This window comes from Thalia democratica, chromosome 7, assembly GCF_965202585.1.
Source record: "Thalia democratica chromosome 7, ktThaDemo2.hap1.1, whole genome shotgun sequence".
Lineage (NCBI taxonomy): Eukaryota > Metazoa > Chordata > Thaliacea > Salpida > Salpidae > Thalia > Thalia democratica.
In genome coordinates this window covers 35,438,086-35,464,483 of record NC_139171.1, presented here as the reverse complement: position 1 = coordinate 35,464,483, position 26,398 = coordinate 35,438,086, and the positions used below count along the sequence as shown (strand labels likewise).

At 25.4% G+C, this 26,398-nt stretch overlaps 2 protein-coding genes across 2 annotated transcripts; one reads left to right on the top strand and one right to left on the bottom strand.

The window, feature by feature from the left end:
- Positions 1-5,668: 5,668 nt before the first annotated feature.
- LOC145840628 (uncharacterized) lies at positions 5,669-13,210 on the bottom strand. The gene is made up of 2 exons (XM_082947945.1): positions 13,063-13,210; positions 5,669-6,184 (listed from the first exon to the last, which is right to left on the bottom strand). The coding sequence occupies exons 1-2, from the start codon at positions 13,201-13,203 to the stop codon at positions 6,029-6,031; spliced, it is 297 nt and encodes a 98-aa protein (XP_082804071.1). The 5' UTR covers positions 13,204-13,210; the 3' UTR covers positions 5,669-6,028.
- An 11,345-nt stretch (positions 13,211-24,555) lies between these two features.
- On the top strand, positions 24,556-26,377 carry LOC145841309 (tectonic-1-like). The gene has a single exon (XM_082948671.1). It carries the CDS (start codon positions 24,556-24,558, stop codon positions 26,230-26,232), a length of 1,677 nt encoding a protein of 558 aa, XP_082804797.1. The 3' UTR covers positions 26,233-26,377.
- The last annotated feature ends 21 nt before the right edge of the window (positions 26,378-26,398 follow it).

Below are 26,398 nucleotides of genomic sequence, written 5' to 3'. Positions count from 1 at the left end.
TAGGCATTATGCAAACCTGTTATAGAATAAATGACTTAAAAGAATTTTTTATATAAAAAATTTACTTAAATATAAAACAAACCAGGTTAAATAAGAAGTATTTTAAAAGATCAAATAAATTAAAAAAACCTACATAAAATATTGTCTGCTACTGAATTCTAACATAATGCGAAGGATGAGGTTCATGAATGCTTGCAAGTTTTTCTAATCTGATTCTAAATCAGTCAAATAACGCTTCAAGTCACCTCCTTTACAAATATCTAGATTAGATATTTTGCTTAAGATGTTGATAACTAAACTGAAAGCTTTCTCAACAACATAGCTAGGAGGAAAAACTATACACAATAATCTAAATTCCTCTCAAATGGTTGGACACTTTTGCCTTAGTTTTTGTTGAGTCCAAAAGCTTTCATATCGTTCTTTGGAAAAAAGTACTTTAAGTTCAAGGTCAGTTTGTAAGTCTGAGAGGGTTTCCTGTGAGTCGTTTACTTCAAAAAGATCTGCCACGAAGGGATCCATATTTTTATCTATATGATAGCTTTTTGGTGTCAAATCGAAATTTTACTACTTAATATGTTGAAATTGTTAAAAATTCCAGATTTTTTAGATTTTTTTTTGTCTAAATTGTCAAATTCCAGGTTTTTCTAGGTAAATTGGCAACCCTGTATAGTTTTTTTTCGAAGTCTTACTTAGTGACTTTTCGAAAAACAATTGGAAATATCATGAGGTGATAGTTAATATAGAAAACATAGATTTTTACAAACCATTTATGATACTAAATAACATATATGTAAGGTTAAAAAATAGTGAGAGGAATTCCGATCGTCTATGATCTATGCAATTGTTAAATAAGAAAATATATGAATGAAAATATGTAATTAACTTGAAAGTAGGAGTCATAAGTACTTGAGTTCTTTTTCTATATTTTACATAAACACAATAAACTTTTATGTTTAAGTTTTACCTCAGGGTCAAATATTTAATAGCAAGCTAAAATTAGTGAAATAGCAAGATAAAAAGTAAAATTTTTATGAAAACCCCAAATTTTAAAATCGCCCCCTTTTTGCCCCCTTACTATTTATCGCCCACCCTTTCGCCCCCTTACTAATTATCGCCCCCCAAATTACTAAAATCGCCCCCAGGGGGGCGATATCGCCCACTTTGGGAAACCCTGGCTTAGACAGTCAACATAATGAAAATGTACGTAAACCAAAACCAAAACTGTTTTGTAACTTTACGTTTTATTTTTTTATGTAAGTTGTTTTTGTACTTGAACAAAAATAAAAATGTTTAATTCCTTGTTTGTTATTAAGTAACTAACTTAAAGTTAGTTGTCTTTTGAAGTTATCTTAAAATAAACTTAAAAAGATATCTTATTGGTGAAAAATCTATAAAACACAATACTAGGTAACTGTTTCTTGAGCTGAAAATAGACTTTGTAATGGTTTTACAAGTACTAGTAAAATTTAACATAAATCCTCATTTATGAACTTTTTAAAAATTTACTTAAGAAGTTAACTCAGTAAAAACTTATTAATTTCATATATTCTCGAAACTTGTAACATTTTGATAAACCATTATATGCAAACAAAATTCTAATTAACTAAACTCCATTTACTGAGAGAAAAAAACTCAAATAATGTTTACAATTTGTATTTTTAAAGCACGCTTATCGAGAATTCAGATTTTTTTTTACGGGAATACGGCAACCTCAGTTTACATTATTACGTTTTTCTTAAATATCCTCTCATAACTAGCTTTACATGGCACAAAAAAATACGAGAATGATGCAGAAATTTGTTAGTATTCGCCAAGCACTCGATAAAATTAATTGCCGTAGAACTCTTTTGTAAAATGTCAACTGGTCTTTGAAAATTGTACGGGAGTCTTTTACAAGGTCTGCAGTTTTGTATTCTTTGAACTTAAATTTTTTAATACTTTGTTAATGATGACACAATAAAATATATTTTACTGAAAATATTTTATCAGGGAATTCTTTTATAAAAAATTCAATCTTTATCTTCACTTTTTTTACAAATTTTGTTCATAATGACTTTGTTAGGGATATACTCGTGAAGTTTAATTTTATAAACGAACTAGGCACACAAATTGTTTATTATTTTTTACTGTATACTGGATCTAAGATTTTAAGAGCTGCTGATTTAAAGAATTTTAAGATCAGTTGTAATTTAAATTTATTATATGTACAAAAGAATACCAACACGCAAAGTGTTTTTTTAATGTTATGAAATAAAAATATTATTTATGAAAGAACTTTATTTAAGTCTCAAAATTAAAACAATTTTTATAAAAAAAAATTTCTTACTGTGGAGAGTTCTATATAAATAAAAAGTGTCAAGTTTTTAAATAATATTCAATATTTTTTGCAGAAATTTTACAGTTTTAAAAATCAGAAAAATACTGCCGGTTTATTGAAACAGCTTGTTGTAAGTTACAAGAAAGTTGACAAATCACTTTGTTTAAAGAAAAGCAAATCATTTTTTAGTTATACGCTTTAAAGCTGCCCTTTTAGTAATTTTAGTAAAATATTTTGGAAAAAGAGTATATTTTTCAGGAAGAATTACAACGAAATTAAGTAATAGTTTTTGCATTTCAACGTGTAAATTTCCTTGAAGTTAAAGTATTACAATATTGTTACCTATATGTAGTAAATTTTAAATAGTTAAAAACAGCTAAGTTGTTTAGAAAATAATAGTTTTAGCTTTATTCCGCGAGAAATTCTTAAAAGTAAAGCCCTCATAAAATGAAAAAGTGAAGCACTATAACACTTGTAATTGAGCCATATTAGAAAATCTTGTTATATAACATTAACAGTTACCATTATAAGCAACTAATTCATAAAACGAGTAAAATATTTATAAGAAAAACTTAAACCAAACCTTGAACTTAAACTATAACTTTAAAAAAACAAGCTTTTCAAAAACATAAACTTAAAAGTTTCTGAGTTTTTTTTAGCTTTTAAAATTGTAACATATCTAACGTTTTACGCAGCTCCATAGTTTTATTAGTTGTTAAGGTTTTTAAAGGGTTTATCATCTGAACAAATTAAGCTTTTTTTTTCAGAACACAAGTCAGGTAACATAACCAGCAATGTGTACAACATTTATTTGAAGCTAAAACTTAGCAGACTTTAAAAAAAGCTTTTTGTGGTGTGTAAAGTATTGTTTTATTAACTTTTACTTAGCCTTTATCTTTATGTGTTTTTTAATAATTGTTAGACACTTAACTTGATTATTGAAATCTAATATTTAATTTATGCTTATGTAATTATGCAAAATTATATTATACAAGCTATCAAAACTAAGTTTTTAAAAGAAAGTAAGTTAATAAACTGTCAGTAAAACTTTTTATTTGCTTAACCTTATGTTTTTTACTTTAGTTTTTTTAGTTAGTATCGATTTTAAACTATAAAGTTCACCTCAAACACACCACTTTTAAATTTTGAAGTTATTTATAATGTTCAGTTCTTACAAAATAAAAATTTATGCTACATTAAGAAAAACTACATTAAGTGATCGAGACAATACAACTATGCTTGTCCTTTATGATCTGCAACTCTTCAAAACATTTACCAAGGTGTCTCTTCCAATGAAAAAAAATTTCTGGTCTACAGAGCAGGTATACTTGTTTATGACATTCATGTCAAATATTTCTAAACACCTTATTTAATATCAAAGTATTTAGACACTTTTTTGTTGGTCTCTGCTTATATGATTTTTAAGTTGTGTAATTGTTTTTATGTTATTATCAACAAACAACTTTTCTTTTTTAAAAAGTTCTAAAATACTAACATTAAACGTTTTAGAGTTATTGCCTGAAAATTAAGTTGTTAATTGATTTTTTTTATATGCTATAGTTTGTATAAGTTGATCTAGGTTTTAGTTCTTAAACAATGTTTTTGAAAGTTCTTTGAAACAGACAAAGGTTGTTCAAAAGTTTAAATAAAGCAATTGGTATGAACTAATAGCGTGCAAATGAATAAAGTATATACCTTTTACCTACGATACTCTTCGAACTCTGCTTTACTGCCTGTGGCTTTTCTAAGAGTACCAAGTTTTGTTCTTGTTATTCCTATATAGAATATTTTCATCAATGATGTTGTATTCACACAAACTCATTACAATTTTGTTCATTTCTTTTTTATTCTTATTGATTATTTCCCTAACTTTTGGTTCATATAATGGAAGTTTTATTAAGTTTTTGTCTAGAGCATCATTTATTATTTTTATGTAGTCATCATAATCAATTACAATCGTTTTACCATCTTTATCAGAATAGCCTGTTACTATATCTTTATTTTGTGATTTTAATTTTAGTTTTCTCAGAGATATTAATTGTTTCTTCTTTTGTACCTTAGTATCACATCATTTTAAAAATTTCTAAGCTTATTTTTAATGACATGTATGTAAGATTTTACATTTCCAGATACTTCATTATTCTCAGGTTTTGAAAACTTTTGGACGTTGAGTTTGTCACTAAAACTGTAATTAATATAATCTACTACGTTCTTTTTGTTTTCAAAGAAATCTTTTCACTATAACGCTCTAATGTGTTTCAGTAAATTTTCACGTTCTTTTTGAACAATTTTTTTTTCCCACTTTGGAGTAGGGATAAATTGATTTCCAAAGAAAGTCTTTTCTTTGTCTTTTTTATTTAATTTAATAATTGTTACATACTAACAAAAATATTACAATCATTTTGTTGTTAAATTTATGATAGTATACTGTCTTAACAAAGGGGTTCTCATTGTCTTACACACTGGAAATAAAAATGGTTTAAAATTTATCTAATCGTTTTAACTTATATCATTAGCTTAAGAGTATGTTTTACATTTGTTTAGTATTCTGAACTGTTTTGTTTCGTTCTAATATAAGTTCCGATTCGAAAATATAGCTTAGTTGAGGACCTTTTTACATGTATTAAAGCATAAAGTTCTAAAAAATATTCATTTAGCCAGGTATCATACAACATTTTAGTTAATATTTAGAAGTGTTATCATAAACCAAGCACTAAAATATTTGCTTTATAAATTTAGAATTGAAATGCTAACAACCATCAAAACAGGTTGAAAAAAAATTTGGTAATGTATAATTTGTTATATTTATAGGGTTTGAAAAAATCACAAAAGTACAAGTTTGATAAGTTAAAAAGTAGTTTACTAATTCTGTACTATAATCGCGTTATCAGTGATGCTGATTAAAATAACCTTTTATTTATACTCATTTCTTGAGCTTTTTTAGTATACTTAAGTTAAAATGAGCATTTAAACCAAGAATTATTAAGATTTATAACTAAATTATTAGATTGTGAGAATTAAATTAATACTGAACATCTCTAATGGAGTGGTGAAACTTTGTTTTATAACGGATTCTTTTCACACAAATATTTATGTTTAGATTTCAATTCAACAAATAAATATTTCAACAGGTATTTTTTTTGTGTATGTGTAAGTTACTTAAGATTAAATAATTATTAATTAAACAAATGCAATGTTTTAGCACAAAAAATCTTTATATCTAAACCAACACCTTATGAAACTTTTTTTTTTGTTATCAGACTACACTGTGCTTTAAAACTTATATTCTCAAATTTTTTATGAATTTATAGTTAAAACATAATAAAAAACAACAAAAGTACAAGTGCGTGTATAAAAATATGTTTATTTGGTGTTTGACACAATGAGAAATTCATTGGACACTGCTCGAAAAATACTGCATTGAACATACTTTATTTAAAAATCACAAGTAAATTACAAAATTAAAACAAATATATCGAATCTAAGTATTGAAGATCAAGTATTGAAGAATAGCTACTGCATTTGAACGTTTTCCACTCATAAGTTTCGGGCTGCTTGTTATTCAAAATAATATAAATGAAATAGTTAGTTTATTTTTTTGGAGAAGTTTTGTTGTGTAAACAGTTTTTAACAATTTAAGAACTAGTGTAATAATATTTTCAAAGGGTTAGATGTTTAAATAACATTGACAGCAAAAACTTTCGGAGGAACTTATTCGTGCTGGTTGAGCTTGCCGAGCCTCTCCTTGTGCTGCTGGATTCTCTCCTGCAGCCTCTTGATGTCTTCCTCGTGCTCCCGGATCTCCTGGTCGTGGTGCTTCTTCAGAGCTTTCAGCTGCTCGCGCTCGAGCTGCCTGAAGTACTGCGCCTGTTTGTAACATTGTTTTCAGTTCTGAAAATTTCTGACATACCAAAATATTATTTAGTACATAAAATTTTCTAATTTACCATAGCTCCAAAATAAATAAATACTACTTGGTAAGAATAACCACAGTACGTACTTTTATTGTATAAGCCAAAGCTAGAGTGCTGTTTTTACACAAAGAACATGACATACATTTGCAAAATTACTGCTTATTGTTTATTACAATGGTGATTTTTATAAAACTATAGGATAAACAATTATATGACTGTATTAAACAATTTAGACTATTAAAAAATTTAACAATTTCAGTTTACCAAAACTTAGAAGTTTATCCTTTTAAAATAGTTGAAACTAATAATGTCTGCTTGTCAGAATTTTTAGCTTAAGAACAAAAATGTGAGTTTGTGAGTGTATGGTCAATTATTTTTATATGGTATATGGTTGTAATGCATTTATAATATTAATCAAAGTACTTTTAATACTTGTATGTAAATTTTAATTTTTGTAATAGCTTTATGATTACTTGATAATAACATAATTGAAGCTAATGTTTATAACAAGGTGGTTAAAAGTTTTTTGAAAAAAAAATTCAGGCTTTCTAAATTTCTTTTAGACTTTTTAAAAAACTAGTTTTTTAATCCATTTATATAAAATTAAACTTCAGTAAATATATCATGTATAGTATATCAACATCGAAAATACAATGTTAAGCTACATTTAGGGTTGCCAAAGGTTTTTTGATCATTTTTTCTAGGTTTTTATAAGAACAACGTTTTTGGTCAATTTTTAGTTTTAAATTGAGTTTTTGATAAAAAACTATCTTTAAAGTATAACGACACTGAAATGATACAGAAAAGCTATTTTAAATGTGTCTTCGAATAAAAAATGCTTTTAGTGATAATTCTATTTTCTCAATATGCCAGATTTTTTATATCTAATCGAAATTTTATTACTTAACATGTAAAATGTGTTTAAAATTTTAGTTTTGTAATGATTTTGGTTTAAAATCTAGTTTTTTCTACCCAAATTGTCGAATGCAATGTTTTTCCAGTTTTTTTTTTTGCAACCCTGTTGTGAATTGTAACTTTGAAAAGTTATTGAACTATTTATGTGTTTTATGTGTTTAATAAAACTTTTATGTGTTCTAAAACTGTGCTCAAATTGTTTTTTTTTTATGCAAAACATCCTCTTCTCTGTTAGGATAGCATAAGCATTATATTAATTTATATAATTTTTTTTTTCTGCAATGCTAACTTTTAATTTAGCAAACAGAAGGTATTAAACACTAAAATTCAAAATATATAACTTAATTACTAACAATTGGCCCTTAATATAACTTAAGATATCTCATTTCTTAGTTTAAAAGTCAATACAAGTAAAAATAGTTATTTTTAAAGAAGGGCTTGTAATGTATTAAAAATTTGTAAAAACCTTTAAAGAAAACTTAAATTCAAAATATACCCGAAGAATATGAATTAAAAAAATCTAACAAGTCTGGGTCAGTATGATTTTCTTTTTAGTTTAAGACTAGCATGAATTAGTTTAAAGTTTAATAAAAAAAAATTTATTTATTAAGGCCATAGGGGGGGGGGTAAGCCATGTTTTTTACAAGTTGATCTTATTTTATATAGTTTTTACTAAGCTTCAAGTTGCTTTTTACCGTTTTTAAAAATTCGAATTAGTTTTTGAGATATGACCGGCCAAAGTCGGGCCGCATAACAGGTTCCTTATGGGGAAGGAAAAACTAAAACGGCAAAAAAAGACTAATGCATTCAAAATCTATCTCCTCCTTCATTTTTTAAGCAATCTTCTTCAAACTTTCACAGTCTATTCTTTATACAATAACAAAAAAACTTTATTTGTGACTTTAAAAATTTCAAGTAAAAATACCTTTTTTTGAAAAAAAAAAAAAAAATTTGATAAAAAATCACTTTTTTTCTTTTTTTTTGTCATAAAATTTTTATTTTTTTAAATTATTAAAATTCACAAATAACGTTTTTTTCTCATAATGTAAGGAACATTTCCTGAAAATTTGAAGAAGATTGCTTGAAAAATGAAGGAGAAGATAGATTTTAAAGCCCGTTTTTAAAAACTCGAGAAAAACGGCTTTAAAGTTACCCTTTATATACCCTTTATAAAGACAACCCTTAATATAACCGGTCATAAAAAAAAAGTTACTTAATATTTTTAAAATCTAAAAAAAGCATCTGAAAGATTATGAAATTTACTATAATATAAGTCTATATGTTATTTTTGGTCAAAAAATGGCTTCTACCCCTCCCCCCCTATGGCCTTAAATTCTAAGATATTTTTAAGCATACTCAGTTTTGGTCAAAGGCCTCTTCAAAGGGCTAAAGAGGTCTTTGCATGGTTGCCACTGATCAAGCTGTGAAAAATTTTCTGACTTTTCTTGACTTTTTACCAAAATTTTCCTGATTTTTCTAAATCAAACTCTTAAATTAAACTTATCCTAAAATACATAATCTAACACTTAAAACTATATAAAGCTTTCAATCTAATTTTAATACAGGTTAAATACAACAGTTTTTTTCCGGAATTCCATCATCAAACTTACAGTACTTAAGTTACGCAACTGTAAAAAAAAAGACATAAAAAAGTAAACTATATATCTGTTGTATAAAATATTTCCTCTTATCATTTAGTATAAAACTTGTAAAAAATAAATAAACTCTTATTTACTTTAAAGACTTAAGTTACTCTACAAAAATACAAAAAACAAGTAAACTTGAACTTGGCATATACCTCTCTTATAACTTATTTTATAAATTTTAACAACTTTGAAAAAATTATAAAGAGATAAAGTATACACATCAACTTCTTACATAAAATACTAAACTAACTGCTTAACTATAAAGAACTCAATTATTTACTTAAACAAAAAACACTTTGAGTCTAAAATTATGCTAGATAAACGTTTGTGTATATATCACAGTTTCACTATGAAAGTGTCCTTGCTACAAATCATTAATACTAAAAAGCTTACAAAATCTGCTAGTTCAATTAGAGTCTTGTTCAAAATGTTGATAGAAAATTTTTGCAGTTTTATAAAGGATATTTGATTAATATATACCAGGTGAAGGCATTGGAAATTAAACTAAATATTTTTGTAAATTTCTAGGAAAATTTTGGAATTTTTTTCTGACTTTATAGGACTTTTAATTAATTTTTACCATTTGAAGGCTTCGGAAAAAAAAGATTTTTGTAAATTTAATCTGACTTATTTTTTAATTTTAACAAAATTCCTGACTTTTCCTGACTTTTTTTCAAAACCCCTTATTTTTCCTGACTTTTTTTATTTTTTTTAACTTTTCCTGATTTCCTGACTTTTCCTGACCGAGTGGCAACCATGTCTTTGACTGTAACTGAGTATGCTTTAAAATATCTTGAAAGAATGTAATAAATATAATTTCTTCTCTAGAAGTTGAGATCTTTTTATTAGTTTTCAAACAATCAAAACATATAATAAAAAAATTTAAATGTCTTAAGCAAGTACTACTTTTTGAAAATTAATTAGTTTTTTTTTTCACTAAAGTTCAATAACCTTAATGCTTAAGGTGATGCAAAACACTAATGATTTGTAAAAAATGCTTAGGTTTTAGCATAAGAACAACATAATTTCATAAAATTTTTAATACTGAAATAAAATGTTTTTGATAGGAAGTTATAAACAAATATTGCTAGTGTAATATCAAGGCAAAGAGGTGTAAACTACACAAGCCAGATTTTTTGGAGTTCAAAATGTTTATTTAACTTTTGAGATATTGTAATTTCTTTAAAAGTCTCCAATACAAATTTATGGACCCTTTACATTTTAATTGTGAAATTTCTCAGGAAATTAAAAAAAATATATCTTCTATGCTACATATTGAGCTTTTAGAGAACATTAAATTTTAGGAATCATATTTTTTTATTTAAATGGATTAGAATTCAATATTAAAATTTTAAAAGCATTAAAAAAATAGCTATTTATCAAATAAAGTTTTTATTTTTCTAAATAAATAATAAAAAACAGCAATAAAAATATTTAAATATTTATAGTGGATTTTATGTAAAAATCTGAAGAAGATAGATTTTTTGTTATTAGTTTTTTGTTTTGCATTTCAAGTTAGCTTTTTCTATAGGGAGCCTATTGAGTTCACTGACTTAGATTTCTTTTATATCAAGTTATTTTCAACAATGTTAAGCGGTTAAAAGTGTCTGATAAATAAGATAAAACAGAACAAATAATATCAACTTGTTAAAATCAAGGTGACCTACCCCCTTAAAGTCTTACTTGAAATTTATAAATTTTTTCAATTTAAGTTTTTAAAGAAATTTGTAGTGCAAAAGTTATTCCAAATTTTGGGTTAAAATTACATAAATTTAAAAGTTTCATATATAAAGAATCACATAGAGAGTTAAAAAGACTACTGATAAAAATAATCTATAATTAATTATCGTTTGTACTTAAATCATTTTTTATGTTAACTAGAATGTTAATATTCTTTCTACTTTATTTATTTTTAGAATTTAAAATGAAAAATGGTTATTCAAATATTGTTGTTGTTTTTTGAACATATTTAAATTTTATTAGACCTTAAAAATAGGTTTAAAAAACTAAAAGGAAAATAAAAAACTATTTGTTAAGTTTCCAAAAATGAACAGCAAAAAAATGGTTTTTTTAAACTTTACCTAATAAAACTATACTACATAATAGACTGTATCTAAAATTTAATTTTTAGTAATATTTTTAATAATTCAAGTTTTATACAGAGTTGTTACTTTTTGGGGCAAAAAAAAAGCAGCTTCAGTGACTAAAGACTAGCCTGAAGCAAAGCTAAAAACTAAAAAAATATTTTGAAGATCAAGCTAGATCACCTGAAAACATCATTGTAATAACAAAAGGAATCTACCCTGAGACTTTGGCAAAAATACAAGCTAGAATATCAGCTTAAAATTGAAAATATGAGCTCAAAATGAAAAAAATATCAGCTTAAAATTAAAACAAAAGACAAAAACTTTAAAGAAGCCGGAGTTGGTATGTTTTCTTTTCAAACCAAACTGAGTATGTGACATTTACGTTTATACTGTGTACAGGGGTAGCTTGAGAAATGTACAGTTCATTTTCAAAAAAAAAGCAAATTATATTTGCTGAGTCGGTAAAAAAAAAACCTTTTTCATGTTGTTTTAAATTTTTATCATTAAAACTTTATTTTTAATTTTTTTTTAATGTTTGGGTAAGGTGGGTTAAGGATAAGGGTATAAAAACATTTAAAACAGCTTAAAAAAAATTGTTGACTTAGCAAATATGCAAATACTTCCACATTTCTCAAGCTACCTGTATATAGTTGGAATAATGCTTAATCTAATTTTTAAGAAGTTCATACACCATTTAAACTTAATGCTAAAACATAAAATAATTAGGCACTCAGGTTAGTGAGAGATTTTCTTTTAATGTATATTTAGATTAGGTTTTAAGGGCATAGGGGGAAAGCACGTTTTTACAGCTTGATTTTATTTTATATAGTTTTAAGTAAGCTACAAGATGCTTTTTACAGATTTTAAACATTCAAAATAATTTTTGTGACAAAGCAGGTCAAAGTCAGAGGCAACAATAGGTTCCTAATGGGTGGCGCAAACTAAAACAGCAAAAAAAGACTATTTTACTTAAAATATATCTTCTCCTAGGTTTTTTGAGATAACTACCTCTTACTTTCAGGAAACCTTCCTTGCAATATTTATAAATATCTGTTGGAACAAAACTTTTAAAAATAAAAGAATAACAAATTTTAGAAAAATAAACAAAAGAACTTTTTCCTTGATGTTTTTTTGTCATAAAATTTTAATATTTTTTTTTTTTTAATTTTGTTCTGACAGATTTTTTTTAATATTGCAAGTAACATTTCTAGAAAGTTTGAGGTAGTTATCTCAAAAAACGTAGGAGAGAATGTATTTTTATTTATTTGCCGTTTTAGTTTTAAACTTTCATATGGAACCTATTGTTGTTTCCAACTTCAACCGGCTATATCTTAAAAAAAATTGAGTTTTAAAAATATGTAAAAAGCAACTTGTAGCTTAATTTAAACTCAATAAAATAAGACTAAATTGTAAAAAGTTGATTTACCTCCCTCTATGCCCTTAAATGAAATTTAAATAAAAAAATGTTTACTATTTTAAACAATAAATTTTTTACATGTAAAATAATTTTATTTTATTGTCTTGAACTTAATTTTTTTCAACAATTTTATCAATCATACTATTAGTTGTTATTAATAGTTTCCTAGATCATTTATATTCTAAAAAAATGTCTTATACTACTTAAAGCTTTCATTTAAAAGTCATGTTAATTTTTGTATTAAAAATGTTTAAACCCCTCATGGCCTTAAAACTCTTTGTAAAATTAAGTATAAAATTTATTTAGTTTAAAGCATAAAACAAACCACCACATTTTATGATAACAAAAATATAAGAGCTAATCTTTGCATAAATAAATTAAACATAATGAACTTTACAAAATATGTGTACAAATTAAATTTCACAAAAAAAACAAAGTTATATAACTAATTTTCAAACAAATAAATATATTGTAGATCAAAAACAAAAAGCAAAAAATCCAAAAATTAAGAGCATATTATTTTTATTATTCATTTAATAAATGGTAAAAATTATTTAAAATAAGTGTTTTAGCTCGAAGATACTTGTAGTTTTCACAAAAGAAAATTATAAAAACTTGGTTACTTACAAAAATTAATAAACTTAATATAAACATTACAGGTCTAAAATTACAACCAACACTATAACAAGTGTTCTACAAGTTTTTTTAGAACTATTTTTAGCTAAAAATATCATAATCATTAAGTTTTGATCAAGTAAATTGTTACCTGGTCAGCAGCACCCTTTTTAGACAAAGTATCACCAGCCTTGTTTCCTTCATCATTACCAGACATGCATCTTACAGACACAAAATTTGCCTGTCTTGGCATCCTTGACAAGTTACTCAATACTTGCTTTGCTAATGACATTTTTACTTTTGCTGTTAACAAATTTAAGAGATCGTAAGTTATTTCAAAAGCTTTAAAGTTATTTAATTGCCTTTTAATATTGCAAAGTTATTAAGATGATTAATTCATCTGATTACTGTGTCATAAACGTTAAACAAAACATCAGTAAGCATGCAGTGCATGATGTGCAAGCAATTGTATTTAGAAAACTTGAATCAAAACTGTTATGACTGTACATGTGTTAGAAACTTGTAATTTAAGATATTTTATTATTTAAATATTACAAAAAATTTATAAATGTTTAAAATATGGATAAAATTATCTGTACTTTAATTTATAAAAATCAATTCATAGAACTGTAGTTGACCACACAAGTATAAAAAGTTTCCTAAAAACTACTGCTTGTATTAATCAGTGTTTTTAGAGTAAAAAATCCAAATTAATTTCTCAAGACATATCTTAAACTTTGTTAAATATACGAAAAAAAGCCTCAAAAATTTTGTCAAATGACCCGGTTTACGAAAAAACCTTTTGGTTATTAAGTCATACACCAGGATACAGTTTAATGGCATGTCCAGGACACTTAAGTTTAGACTTTATACTTGACAGTTATTTGTGATAAAAAGGTAAGTTTTATTTTTTTTTTTTAGGTCACTAGATAAGTTATCTGAAATTTACAAAGCTTCAAAGTTGAATAAAAAGCTAAGTAAAAATATATATCTAAAATACATTAGATAGTATTTGGATCAAATATTTTGAGCAATATCAATGAAAATTTTCAAGGGTATCATTTCAAAAAAGAGGTATGTTGAAATCGTTTTTGATTCAAAATTACAACTTGCAGCACTACACATAGAAAATGTTTTAAATTGTAATGATGACCAAGGTCGCAAAAAGTGTTACAGTCTATCTGCAAGTAAACTATATTTTTTTATTTAATCAATTCCAAATAAATAACTATCCCTCCGATAAAATACAGTCTAAATTTTTCGACTTTTATTAAAAATAGACCTCATAAAAAATGTTATTATTGGTTAACAACTTTTTTAAGTTGCAGCTTTTAATTTCCTTAAAAAAAATTTCGGATTTACAAAGGTTCACTCCACGCTACGTAGGTGCACTACCTCATTAAAGACTTAAGAGTTTTTTTTTATATAAACGACAGAGAGGTAAGTAAACTTTTGCAGATATTTGAAAACAGATATTTGTTAGTTTTTTTATACAACCCTTGTTTTACAATGTTTGTCCTAAAAAAAAAGTTTGCAATGTGTAAGTACAATTTAACTTGCTAGTTTGAAAGGTTTAAACTTCAAACCATAGAGTCAAATTAAGTAAACTAGTAGTTACAAACATTAATCAAAATTGTAAATTGAAAAATAATGTGTGCGGAGCAGATTTACTGGAAATAAAAAAATTAAAAGTTCTAAATACTAAACAAAAGTTTTTTATTTATTTTTAAATAACATACGTAAGTAAATTTTAGTGATAAACTCATAGGCAATCTAACAACAATGCTGCACAGTATAATATTTAAAAATTCCTATTAAAAAACACTAATTTCTGTTTAGTAGTCATTGTATAACTTAAATCGTCATTTTTGTGTTGAACACTTAACCATAACTAAAAAGCGTTTTTTTAGTACCTCAAAATACAAAAATCTTACTGAGACAAAGTTGTATTAAGAATATATAAGTATAAAAATAATAGAATATAAAACAAAACTTGTTTTTTGATAAAATAAAACAATATCTTATTAGTAAATAAGCTTTTTTTGATATTAAAGTTTTTTAATTTACCTAAAAAACCGAATTCTTTAGAGTAAATTGTTTTTTAAAATATCAAAATTTTTAACTGAATTATTTGATTTGTTGATTAACAAAAAGTTTAGTAAGACCTGATTTATAAAAACTTTAGGAATTTTGCTATCAGTAAAAAAGATAAATAGTATAGTATACAATAGGTTTTAATTAAATTTAGTTCTCTGACAAATTTAGTTTTTAAATAAAAACTTAGATATTAAACTTTTATTACTAATACTATTGCTTTACATAACACTGTCAGCAACTTAAAATAATACTTTGTTATTATTCATTGTTTATTTAGATGAACTTATTTGTTAAAACAGATAAAGTTAATCATAATTTAAAGTTTACATAATGCGTATAATTTAGTAAAATTGAATATTTTTAACGAGTCTATTTAAGTATAAAAACTTTATCTACTATTATAAGTAAATCTAATTAAGTTTAATAAACACTTAATTTTTGCATGGTGTTTTTTATGATACTGTTGTAAAATTCATGAATTTATTTTATTTCTATAAATAATGTTCTGTTACTTTGTAGTTTTACTGCACATTTTAATGTTTTTTAATTAAACTTTTATTTTGTGCGCGTTTTAAAACGTTTTTCATATTTTTAGTCTCTATAAATTTATTTTAATTAAAAAAATAAATGATTTAGTTATTTTACGCCCAAATTAATGTTTCACAGGGTAAACATAAATTTATTTGTTTATTTTATCCTGTCTTAACTTTTTTTTTTTTAATTTATATTTTTGTGTGCAAGTTTATAACAGACTATACATAGTTTATAAATTATTATTAGTTTAGAATATAAAATATTGTGTGTAGATTCAAATTAATAGTGAGATTCAGTCCATTTAGATGACAACACTTAAAAACTACAATATTTTAGATTTTGTTTACAAAGTAACGCTATGACGTTTTTAATAAGTTTCATATTAAATCAATTAAAAAAAGTGTAGCATTAGTCATGGTTTTGGTTTCTTTAATTTATGTAAACTTATATTATAATGCAACAATTGATTTGAAGCTACTTAACGAAAAAAAATTAAGTAGTTTAATTCCAAGTAATTTTTTTTTGAGCTCTTAGTGATTTTATTTCTAATTATGCACGAATAAAAAAAAGTTAATAGTTTACCTCTTTAAGATCTATTATAATGTTTTTTGAACGAAAAAATTAAATAGTTTCGTTTAAAAAGTTACTTGTGATTTGTTTCGCTGTACAGAAACGAAGAAGTTCTTTACGAATTGAAAATAATAAATACATTCTTAAATATTAAAACTATTTTATTTTTATTTGTTGTAGTCTTATAAAAACTTTTAATGGTTCTACAAACAATAAAACTTTTTTAATAGTATCTTTTATGAAACATAAACTTGTTTTTCGATGCCTAAAACTATAAAAGTGAAATACAATAAGATAGTAATGTTATAACATATTGCCTTTAAGTCTAGGATCGTAATTTTTTTTTCGTTATTAAATTTTAATTATGTACTTAAATTGTTTCTAAAACTAAATACATTCATTACTAATAAGATTTCTAACTTAAAAGTGTATTCAAAATAACACTAGTATCAAATCAGGTACTAATTTTGAATACGTTTAGTTGTTAATCATTAAATTTGATATGCTTTTATTTTTCGTAGAAAATTCATGAAAAATATATAAAAAAAACTATAGTTCGTTTAACTAATAATTAAAATTTATAAAATAAATATTAAAAAAGTGTAACAGGAAGTTTTTGCTTATATATTTTATTCTAATTGGAAGGTAAGTTTATTAATTATTATTTAGGAAGTATGATAAACAACATTTAGTTAGTACATTTTTAAGCTTGTATAACCTTTTATTAAAAATTAAAATGTTGGAATGAAGGTAGTCTTCCTCTTTTGATCAGTTTTTAAAATTTGATGAAATAAAAAAAATACTAAATGGTTAGAAGCTATTAAAAAACCACTGTATCAGTCTTTTACAAAATACTTTGAAAAAATCTTTAGTTTATTAAAAAATAAAAATTATAGATTCTTGTTCAAACAGATACTATTTAAATAAGAATTGATAATGTTAATTTTTTAGTAAACAAAAGATCTTTTCAAAGTATTTTGTAAAAGACTGAGACAGTGGTTTTTTTATAGTTCCTAAACATTTTTATTTTTGTTTAAGCTTTTGTAAATGTTTTATTTTTTTTACGTTTTAAAACAACCTAGAAACTCTACTTGTATAACAAACATTTAGTACAAATGCAAGAAAATTCAAAAAATTATGTTTTAAAGTGAAATGTATCGTTAATCCAGTAATTTTTTTTTGTCCTTTAAAATAAAAATCAAATACGTTCGTGTCCAAGTTCAAAATTAAATATATTTTTTTATTTAATTGTGCATGACAATAACTTAAACTTAATTTTTTAGATAGTTGTTTTGCATATCAAAAATACTAAACTATAAAAAAAAGAGGTCTTATGGTCATTTTAAAACTTTATTAAAATGCAAATTTAAGTAAAATTTAAAAATGTTAATAACATTTTTTCAAATATTGTTAATTTTGAAAGTGAAATAGCCTTGACGATATTTGACCCTGTTTTCTTTTTAACTTTTAACCTTGTTTGCTTTTAAGAAAAAAATGCTTGTTTTATAATGACCAGTTTTCAAAAAGACATAAATTGTTCTACTTTATTGAACGACAGAAAAATGACGCTCAAAATATTTTGTGATAGGACCTGGTAAAGAAAAATATTTTGGTTATCGAGTCGCTTACCAAGGATACCTACAACTTTTTGTTCAGGACAAAGTGTATAATAGATCGGACTCAGTAGTCGGTAACCGTTTATAAGTCGCGGGCCGCACTGTATAAAAAAAGTCTTATGCGGGTTGTAGTTTAAAAAAAATATTCCTAGCAATAAACAAAAAAATACTATTTTAAGCCAAAAATGCAAAAAACATGCAATAAAAGCGCACTAGTTAAAAACATTCATTATATATAAAGCCTAATTGTAAGCTTTTACAACAAAAAACGTTTCTTGTAACTATTTTAAAATATATTGAGCTAGCTTTGGCTTTGTGGGTCGCATTTGTCCCCAGGGCCGCAGTTTTACAACCCCTGAATTAAAGTATACTCTTTGTATCTCAAGAGTTAGTTAATTTTATCAACACAGTACTAGTACTAAGTAAAAAAGTACAATTTTTATGTGGTATTTGAAACTTTACTTACTATGTTGTTAATTTTTTTATTATAGCTTTAAGTATAGGGAATTCGGTTCTCTTTAGCAGGATTGCCAGATATAGGAGTTTTGAATACTTAATAAGTAGTTGTATAACCAATTGAGCTTGTGGGTTACGTAATATATAAAAATATAGTAATTATTAGACTTACACTACTATAATTTTATGATTTTCTAATTATTGTTATTCATATTAAATGTTATCAAAACCTTAAATCATAATTTAAACGTTAATGAAAGTTGTTTAATAATTTAAAAATAAAATTATATTTAACTTTTGAGATTTTAAATTAGAAACTATTTTATTTCTCGAAAGTATATGCTCAAAGCTAACAAGTATACATGCGCGTAAATTGTTGCATCAGTTAATCACGTGACTTATCGTATGATATGATGCAAGCGCGAGTCACGCTTCTTTTAATTCTCTCTTATTATCCGTGCTTCGCTAACTAATTTCTCTTCTATTCTTTACTCCTTACGCATGGATGAACGAAACTCATTCAACTTTTACTGACTAAAAATGACTCATCAAACGTACATTGAAGGTCAGTTACAGTTGTTTGGTTTAACCTAAACCTTTAAAAACGAGTAATTTTGGTTATTAGTTCAAAATTTTGTCAAAATGGCATATTTGCTTTCAACTTAAATGCCAAACAGACTAATTTTTTAGTTCAAGATAAACTGACAAATTAGTTTTAAACACATTGTTTAAAAAATTATATTGTGATCCTGATTATATTTAATTTATTCTTCAATTTTTTTTAACCTAGCGCCATAAAACAAAGTTATTAGAAAATTCTATACACTTAAAACATAGGAAATAATTTTATGTTTAAATTTAAGCTATCATAAAAAAAGTAGTATATGCTAAGTGATAGAAAACAAAGTGGAAGTATCCCCGTATAGTATTTATTTCAAAAAGCTTTTAATAAATAACTAAATTTGAAATACATTTTTTTCATAAAGCCTTAGTAAGTAAGGCTAAGTTCGCTATAGTTACTTAGTATGAGTAAGACACTGTATACTAAAAACTAAACGTAGATAACTTCATTTTTTGTAACCTGTTCTAGATAGCTTAAACTTGTCTTCATTTAGGATAATCATTCTTTTTTTATAATGTCACTTTTACTTACTAAACTTTGTTAAAGAAATATAAACAAAATTGCTTTGTTAATGCAATATGTAATCTAGATGCTAAAGTATACTTAACTTGTACACCTGATCAAAGTTGTTCAAAAACATTTGTAAAATTAGCAATTACAGTGATATCGAACTATATTTTCTTTAATCTGGGTATAAAACGATATTTTTATTAAACGTGTCACTCTTTAAGTTTAAAAAACAATTTTGATAAAAATGCAACTATACATATTTTATTACACCTATTACAAATACACTATTCTTAGAAAAACACATTATTAAAAACATCCACATTTTAATAATATAATATTTAGGTTTAAATATAACTTCAATATTTCACTGAAATACCAATTAAGTAATGTGTTTAAAACTTGTCTATATTTGAACGGTTACATGACTATTCAAATTCGGACAACTCAAATTCCGACAATTAAAATTCTTAAAAAAATATTAAAAGGACTATATCTCAATAATTAATATAAATTTGAAAAAAATAAAAAATGTATATGTAGATCTTAATAATATCTAAAGCAAATTTTTTTCTTTTTTTCAAAATCTAAAATACTTTTCAAGATATTTTAAAATTACTAAAAATAACTATGTTTTTTACTTTATATAAACCATATCTCAAAAAATATTTAATGTTTTGCAAAAAGAAAAAAAATGCCTGTAGATATTAATATGATTAACATATGCATTTTTTATTTAAGTCAAATACACATTACTTTTTTATTTTTAGTCGTTTTAATTTTTTATCAAGAATTTGAATTGTCCGAATTTGAATTGTCCGAATTTGAATAGTCGTGCACCCATTTGAACAATTTCTTTCGACTAATGTTGTTGCTGACTCAGCAATGCTGAGTTATAATGTTTAATCAATTTAAAACTGAGAATTTATTTAAGCTAAAAAACTTTATTTTTAGAAAAAAAAAAAGAATGTTTAGTTCTGTAAGTAACAATTTGTTACCAACAAAAACTATAAGTTTCACTTTTATAAGCAAGAAGTAAAATTATCTGCAAAATATTAAGATTAAGCATTAGGCTAATTTTAATCTTAAAGATGATTCAATCTTTTTGTTCATTATAAAGTTTATATTCAACAGTTACCTTCTTTCATCATGTTTGTGAGTGTCATTTTTTTTCTTATTGAATAAACAGTTTCATAAAGCCTAGAATTGTGCCCAGATTGACAATAAAATTAGATATGAAAAGACCCTAACATGAACTAGCTTCTGTAACAACAACATTGCTAAATTTCAAACCTATAACTGAATTCAATTTCACCTTGTTTAACTGCTAAATCAGAAAGAAAAAATAGGCTAACATCCACAGGCAACAAAAATGGTCAATGGACCTAGTCTTAAGAAAATATATTGCCAAAAGTTGTTTGGTAATTACCTAGGATGATGTTGCACCAATATCAAGCTAAAATTATATTAAATTTAATGTTGTTTTTTACCATAATTATAGGCTTAAAAATCATATTTTATAAATACATAATAAAACTTATTTATCATAAACCAATAAAACTTATATATTTAATTGCTTTTATTTTCAATATAAAGCAAATGATACAATAACTTATATACATTACTATACTGTAAAATAAAATCAATTAACTGTTTTAGTGTATAACAAATGAATATAATTCTAACTATGTACTTATATAGCTTGTTTAAAAGGAAGTATAATTTAAATCAATCATATAAGGCTTAAAATATTGATTTTATTGATATATTGATATAAGGCCTAAAATTGTGGTTAAAAAAGATATTAAACACAATATAATTTCAGATTGATATTGGTGCAACATCATCCTAGGTAATTACCAGTTGTTTTTTATACTTGTTTTGAGCTGAACAAAAATTAATACAATAAAAATCTTAAACTTTAGAAGTAATAAGAAAATTAGTTTGTGCATTTCACAAATAATAATACAATTAACATAACTATCAGTTAAAATTTTAACTTTGAATTAAAAAAATTAATAATTAATTAAAACTATTTACTCGCTAATGTACATTTATAACATGGAGTTTACTTATTTTTTGCACTTTTTTAATCCTACGCTTGGTTAACCCCTAAAATGTGAAATAATGGTGTGTAGGGAGCTTTATATAAAAATGTTTAACTTGGTAAGTTTTGATAATGTTTACAACTAAGGCTCACAACATGCTGTTTGTTTTGAATCATTAAACTTTTTTTTTTACTATTCTAGCAAATGTCATTGTATGCATATGAAGATTTTAGAAAAGTTTTAAAATTTAAAACAGTTTTCTATGATGATGAACTTTATAATAAGATAATATGCAGAGAAATACTAAGCCTTTGAAAATTTGAGAGAAAGGAAAAGGTATATGAAAGAAAGTAAATCAGTAGGAGTTACAATTCTGATGAAATTTGTAGTCAAGTTAGTGATAATAAAAGAGAAAGCTTAAGAGAAAATTAGTGGAGCATAACGATCTTTTTTAAAAACAATTTTTTAAATTAATTAGCAATAGCTTTTGGTTTGCGCATCCAATAAAGAACCTATTGTTGCTTCTGACTTTGACTGGCTATATCTCAGAAGTTATTTTAAATTTTAAAACCTTAAAAAGCATCTTGTAGCTTAGTAAAAAGTTTTTAAAATAAGATCAAATTGTGAAAAAAATATTTTAACCCTTCTATGCCCTTAAACAATTTTATATATTAAGTATGGAAATTTTAATTTGACACAAAATAACCATGTCATCATCAAAAAATATTTTTGTCATTATTATTAAAAAACACATTCTAAAATTAAACTTAGCTTTAAACTAAAAATAGACCCAAAAATGTGTACTTCTAAAAACCTGGAAGAAATTTGGCAAACCTGGAAACAATTTTGAAAAATAAGTGGCAACCCTGATTAAAAACAAATTAATTTTGAGCATAATGCACTAATTTAAAACACATAAAAATTTTAATTTTAAATAATCATCTTTCATATTTCCAACTCACAACAAGGTTGCAAAAAACCTAGAAAAACCTTGAATTTGCAGGTATTGTAGAAAAAAACTGGACTTTGAACTAAAATCATTAAAAAACCTGAAATTTTAAAGAAATTTTATATACGAAGTAATAAAATTTTGATTAGATACAAAAATCTGGCATATTGAAAAAAAAAATTATCACCAAAAACAATTTTCAATTAAAGACACATTTAAAGTAGTTTTACAGTATCATTTCAATGTTGTTATACTTTTAAAACAGTTTTTTACTTTAAAATTAATTTTAAACTAAAAATAGACCTAAAAATGTGTACTTTTAAAAACCTGGAAAAAATTCAGAAAACCTGGAACAAATTTCTTATAAAAAATTGGCAACCCTATGTTTAAATAAAACCAATCATTTTTTAAAATTTTATATCAAGATTAGAATAGTTTTTATAGTGTGGCAGTATTATAGTGTGTCATCTGCAAAATTTAGAACCCTGAAGTAATATTCTTTAGTAGGGGTAGGGAGTACTTGGGTGATGTTTGCTGGACTTATGAGTACATATGATTTGGATGTGTTTTTGCTTCATTAAGAAGAATCTGATTTTTTTTTCAATTCAAAAATATAGCTAGCCGCCCAAAAAACTAATTTCATCTTAAAAAATCACATACTTTTTTATTTTTTGACTTAAACAGTAATAAAATCACTTATACATCCTAGACTTATAATTTATGTCTAAATGAAAGCTTATACTTATTGGTATATATTTAAAGACATTTTAACTGCTTGTGATGTATTATGATGCCATAATCACCCTAAATGTGCAAAATTTGTCTGTAAAATTGTATTTTTTTTCTAACATAAAAAGCAAATTCTTCTGCTGTTTTACTTTATGTTTTTGAATTAGAATATAAAATGTGTCGAGTCAGCTAGGCAGAAAATATTACTGATGTAATGTTATTTCAATTGCATGTTATATATATATATATATATATATACAATACATTTTAAATCACTTTCTGTTAATGATGACGTTGTTAATGATAATACAACAAAAGCAGTTGAAATGTCTTAAATTTATGCCTATGATTATAAGCTTTCATTTAAGATATAAATTATAAGTCTAGGACATATTTAAGTAATTTTATTACTGTTTAAGTCAAAAAATCAAAAAAAAAAAAGTGATTATTGGGGTTTAAATGAGTTTTTAAGGCAGCAACTTTTTTTTTGTTAAGTTATAATTTTTTTTCTTAGATTTGTTTTAATTAAGCAAAAACACATCCAAATCATATGTACTTATTTGAATTTTACAATATGACCAAAAAAATGTGCTGTAATCCCTACCCCTATATTTTACAGACAAATTTTGCACATTTAGGGTGATTATGGCATCATAATACATTACAAGCAGTTAAAATGTCTTTATATATATATTAATAAGTATAAGCTTTCATTTAGACATAAATTATAAGTCTAGGATGTATAAGTGATTTTATTACTGTTTAAGTCAAAAAATCAAAAAGTATGTGATTTTTTGGGGTTAAATTAGTTCTATGGGCAGCAAACTTTTTTTTTGAACTTTTTAAAATTTTGTTTTCAGATTCTTCTTAATAAAGCAAAAACACATCCAAATCATATGTACTTGAATGAATATTACAATATGACCAAAAAAAAGTACTATGTACTCCCTACCCCTATCCTTTAGTTATATATATCTAAGCAATAAAATCCAACAAAATTTTACTTTAGCATTTCAACATTAATATTTTGATAAGTTTATTTTTACCCATTATTTTTAGTTATTAGTTTTTTAAGTTTTTGACTAATAGTACTTTTTTTTTAATTCTGAAAAACTCAGACAAACTTAGGCTAATTTGATGTAGCTCATCATATAGCTAATTTTTAGTCACTCAGGCTTGCTTTTTTGCTTTAAAGAGTTGCAGCCCTCAAATAAATATATTGTTATTTTTCACCTTAAAAAATTAAAGTACGAATTGCTAAGAATATGCTCTCAAGCAATCATATTGTAAGAGAATAAAGAACTAAAACCAATTACTTATCATGATAATATATTTTAGTTTTCAATAAATTTTTAAAGTTTAGAAATTGCTTTATGGGAAAGCTAAAAAATTGTTATTGCTATAAGTTTTTTAAAATATATATATTTTTTAAGTGTCTTATTCAAAGTGGCAGTTCTTAAATGCAAATACAAATATATTATAAGTTTTGTTTATTTTCAGCTATAATTAGTACAAAATGTCTTTGGAAAATCAAAAACTTACTGTTTACCTTCTGCTTATTTGTATCATACAACAAGCAAGACTTCAGTTTATATGCAATTGTGACACTAAAAGTCAGGTTTGCCAGGTTGATTGTTGCTGTGATGAAGACTGCAGCAGTGAAGAAAAACTGACATTCAGCCAGTGCATAGACACTCCTCAGCCATCAGACCCATCTCTGTGCAAGTTTGACTCAGTGGTTTACAATGTGCTGAATCAACCAAATGTTACTGAAGATGACTTTTCTAGCTTGTTTTGCTTGGATAAAAGAAACCAGGACGAAGTTAACTTTGTTGAATTAAATTGTGGAGAAACAGACTGCTTTGAACTTGCATCTGACCAATTATCTTTTCAAAATGTTGCTGATCAGACTTTAGTACCACCAGAAAGTGGCAGTTTCAGTGCAGGAGATTTAATTCATATAAATCTGGGCAACTCTGAAGGTATTTTTACTATCAAATCCTCTTTGAATGGCTACTGTTCAGATGATACTGTCAAATATTTAGAAGATAAGTATTCAAGCTGTGTTGTTCAACTGGATAATATTACTGACACATGTACTTCAACCTCTACCCTTGTTCCTTTTTTTTACTATGACTTTTTTGTTGGAAATTCTACTTCTGTCACTGTTAACTCTTGTACGCTTTCTGGAGTTGAAGTTGACTGTGCAAGCTATCCTATTTTGACAGATATTAGTTGTCAAGCTATTAGATCAGTTTCTTACACTGTTATCATCAACAACAATACTTACACAGATATTTCTAAAATTTTGGTTGACTTTGTTTTGGATGATTTACCATTGTCTGAAAATACTTTTAAGCTCAGTTTCTCAGTTAAGTTTTCATTAGAAGAGCCACTGCCTCAGACTATCACTTTTAGTGGAAATCCAGGTTACATTTTAGGTAAGCCTCTAATTGGGTTAACTTTTAACTCGAATGATACAGCAGTCCTTCAAACAAACACTGGCAATGCTCTTAGCTTCATAAAGCCAGATTCAACTGGTTTGTGTAACAGTGAGTCAGTTACAAGACAACCTCTTTTGTTCAACATTGACATGAAAAACCAGTGTCAGATTATCTACTCAGCTGGCACATTGTGCAGCACTTTACTTACTAATGTTCTGTTCGCACTTGAGCACAACACAATTTTGTTCAACAATGACAAAGTTTACGTCAGCATGTTGGGCAACTTCACAGTTTCTTTGCAGTCAGGTATTAGGGACGTTGTTCCAGTATTGAGAGAAGGTGTTGTGCCAGAATACTCTTCAACCACCACTGTTGAACAAGGGTGTCCTGGCATGATCATAGGTGCACAGTACACTATTTTGTATTCCAAAGTTGGCAGTATTGAAAGCCCTGAAAATGTAGTGGTTGGAGTGAGGTATAAGTATGAAACGGCTGTTTTCTTCACAAATCCCTGTTTTACCAATGATTGTGCAACCAAAGAGAGCAAGCTCATTGTAAACATGGCAGCAGATTACGCTGATGTTTCCCCACCTGCTGAGTCTTTGTTTGCTCAAATCATTCCCATTGAGTTTTACTTTGGTGATGACTTTTTGTTCCCTTTTGTTGTTGGAAGTTCCAATAGTTTTAAGTTTTCAAAAGCATCTCTACTTTTGTTCGTCACTTTTTGTTTTCATACAGTTGTTTATTAAAATGTATTAAGACTAGATAGACACTTTATTTTATTTCTCAAGTATTGTTATTGTTAGTTACAGTATCTTTGTTATTAAAAAAATTAATACTCACTTTAGAATACTTGTTTTTAAACACTGTTTTGACATTATTAAATTTATTATAAGAGCCCAAGTTTATTTAGAA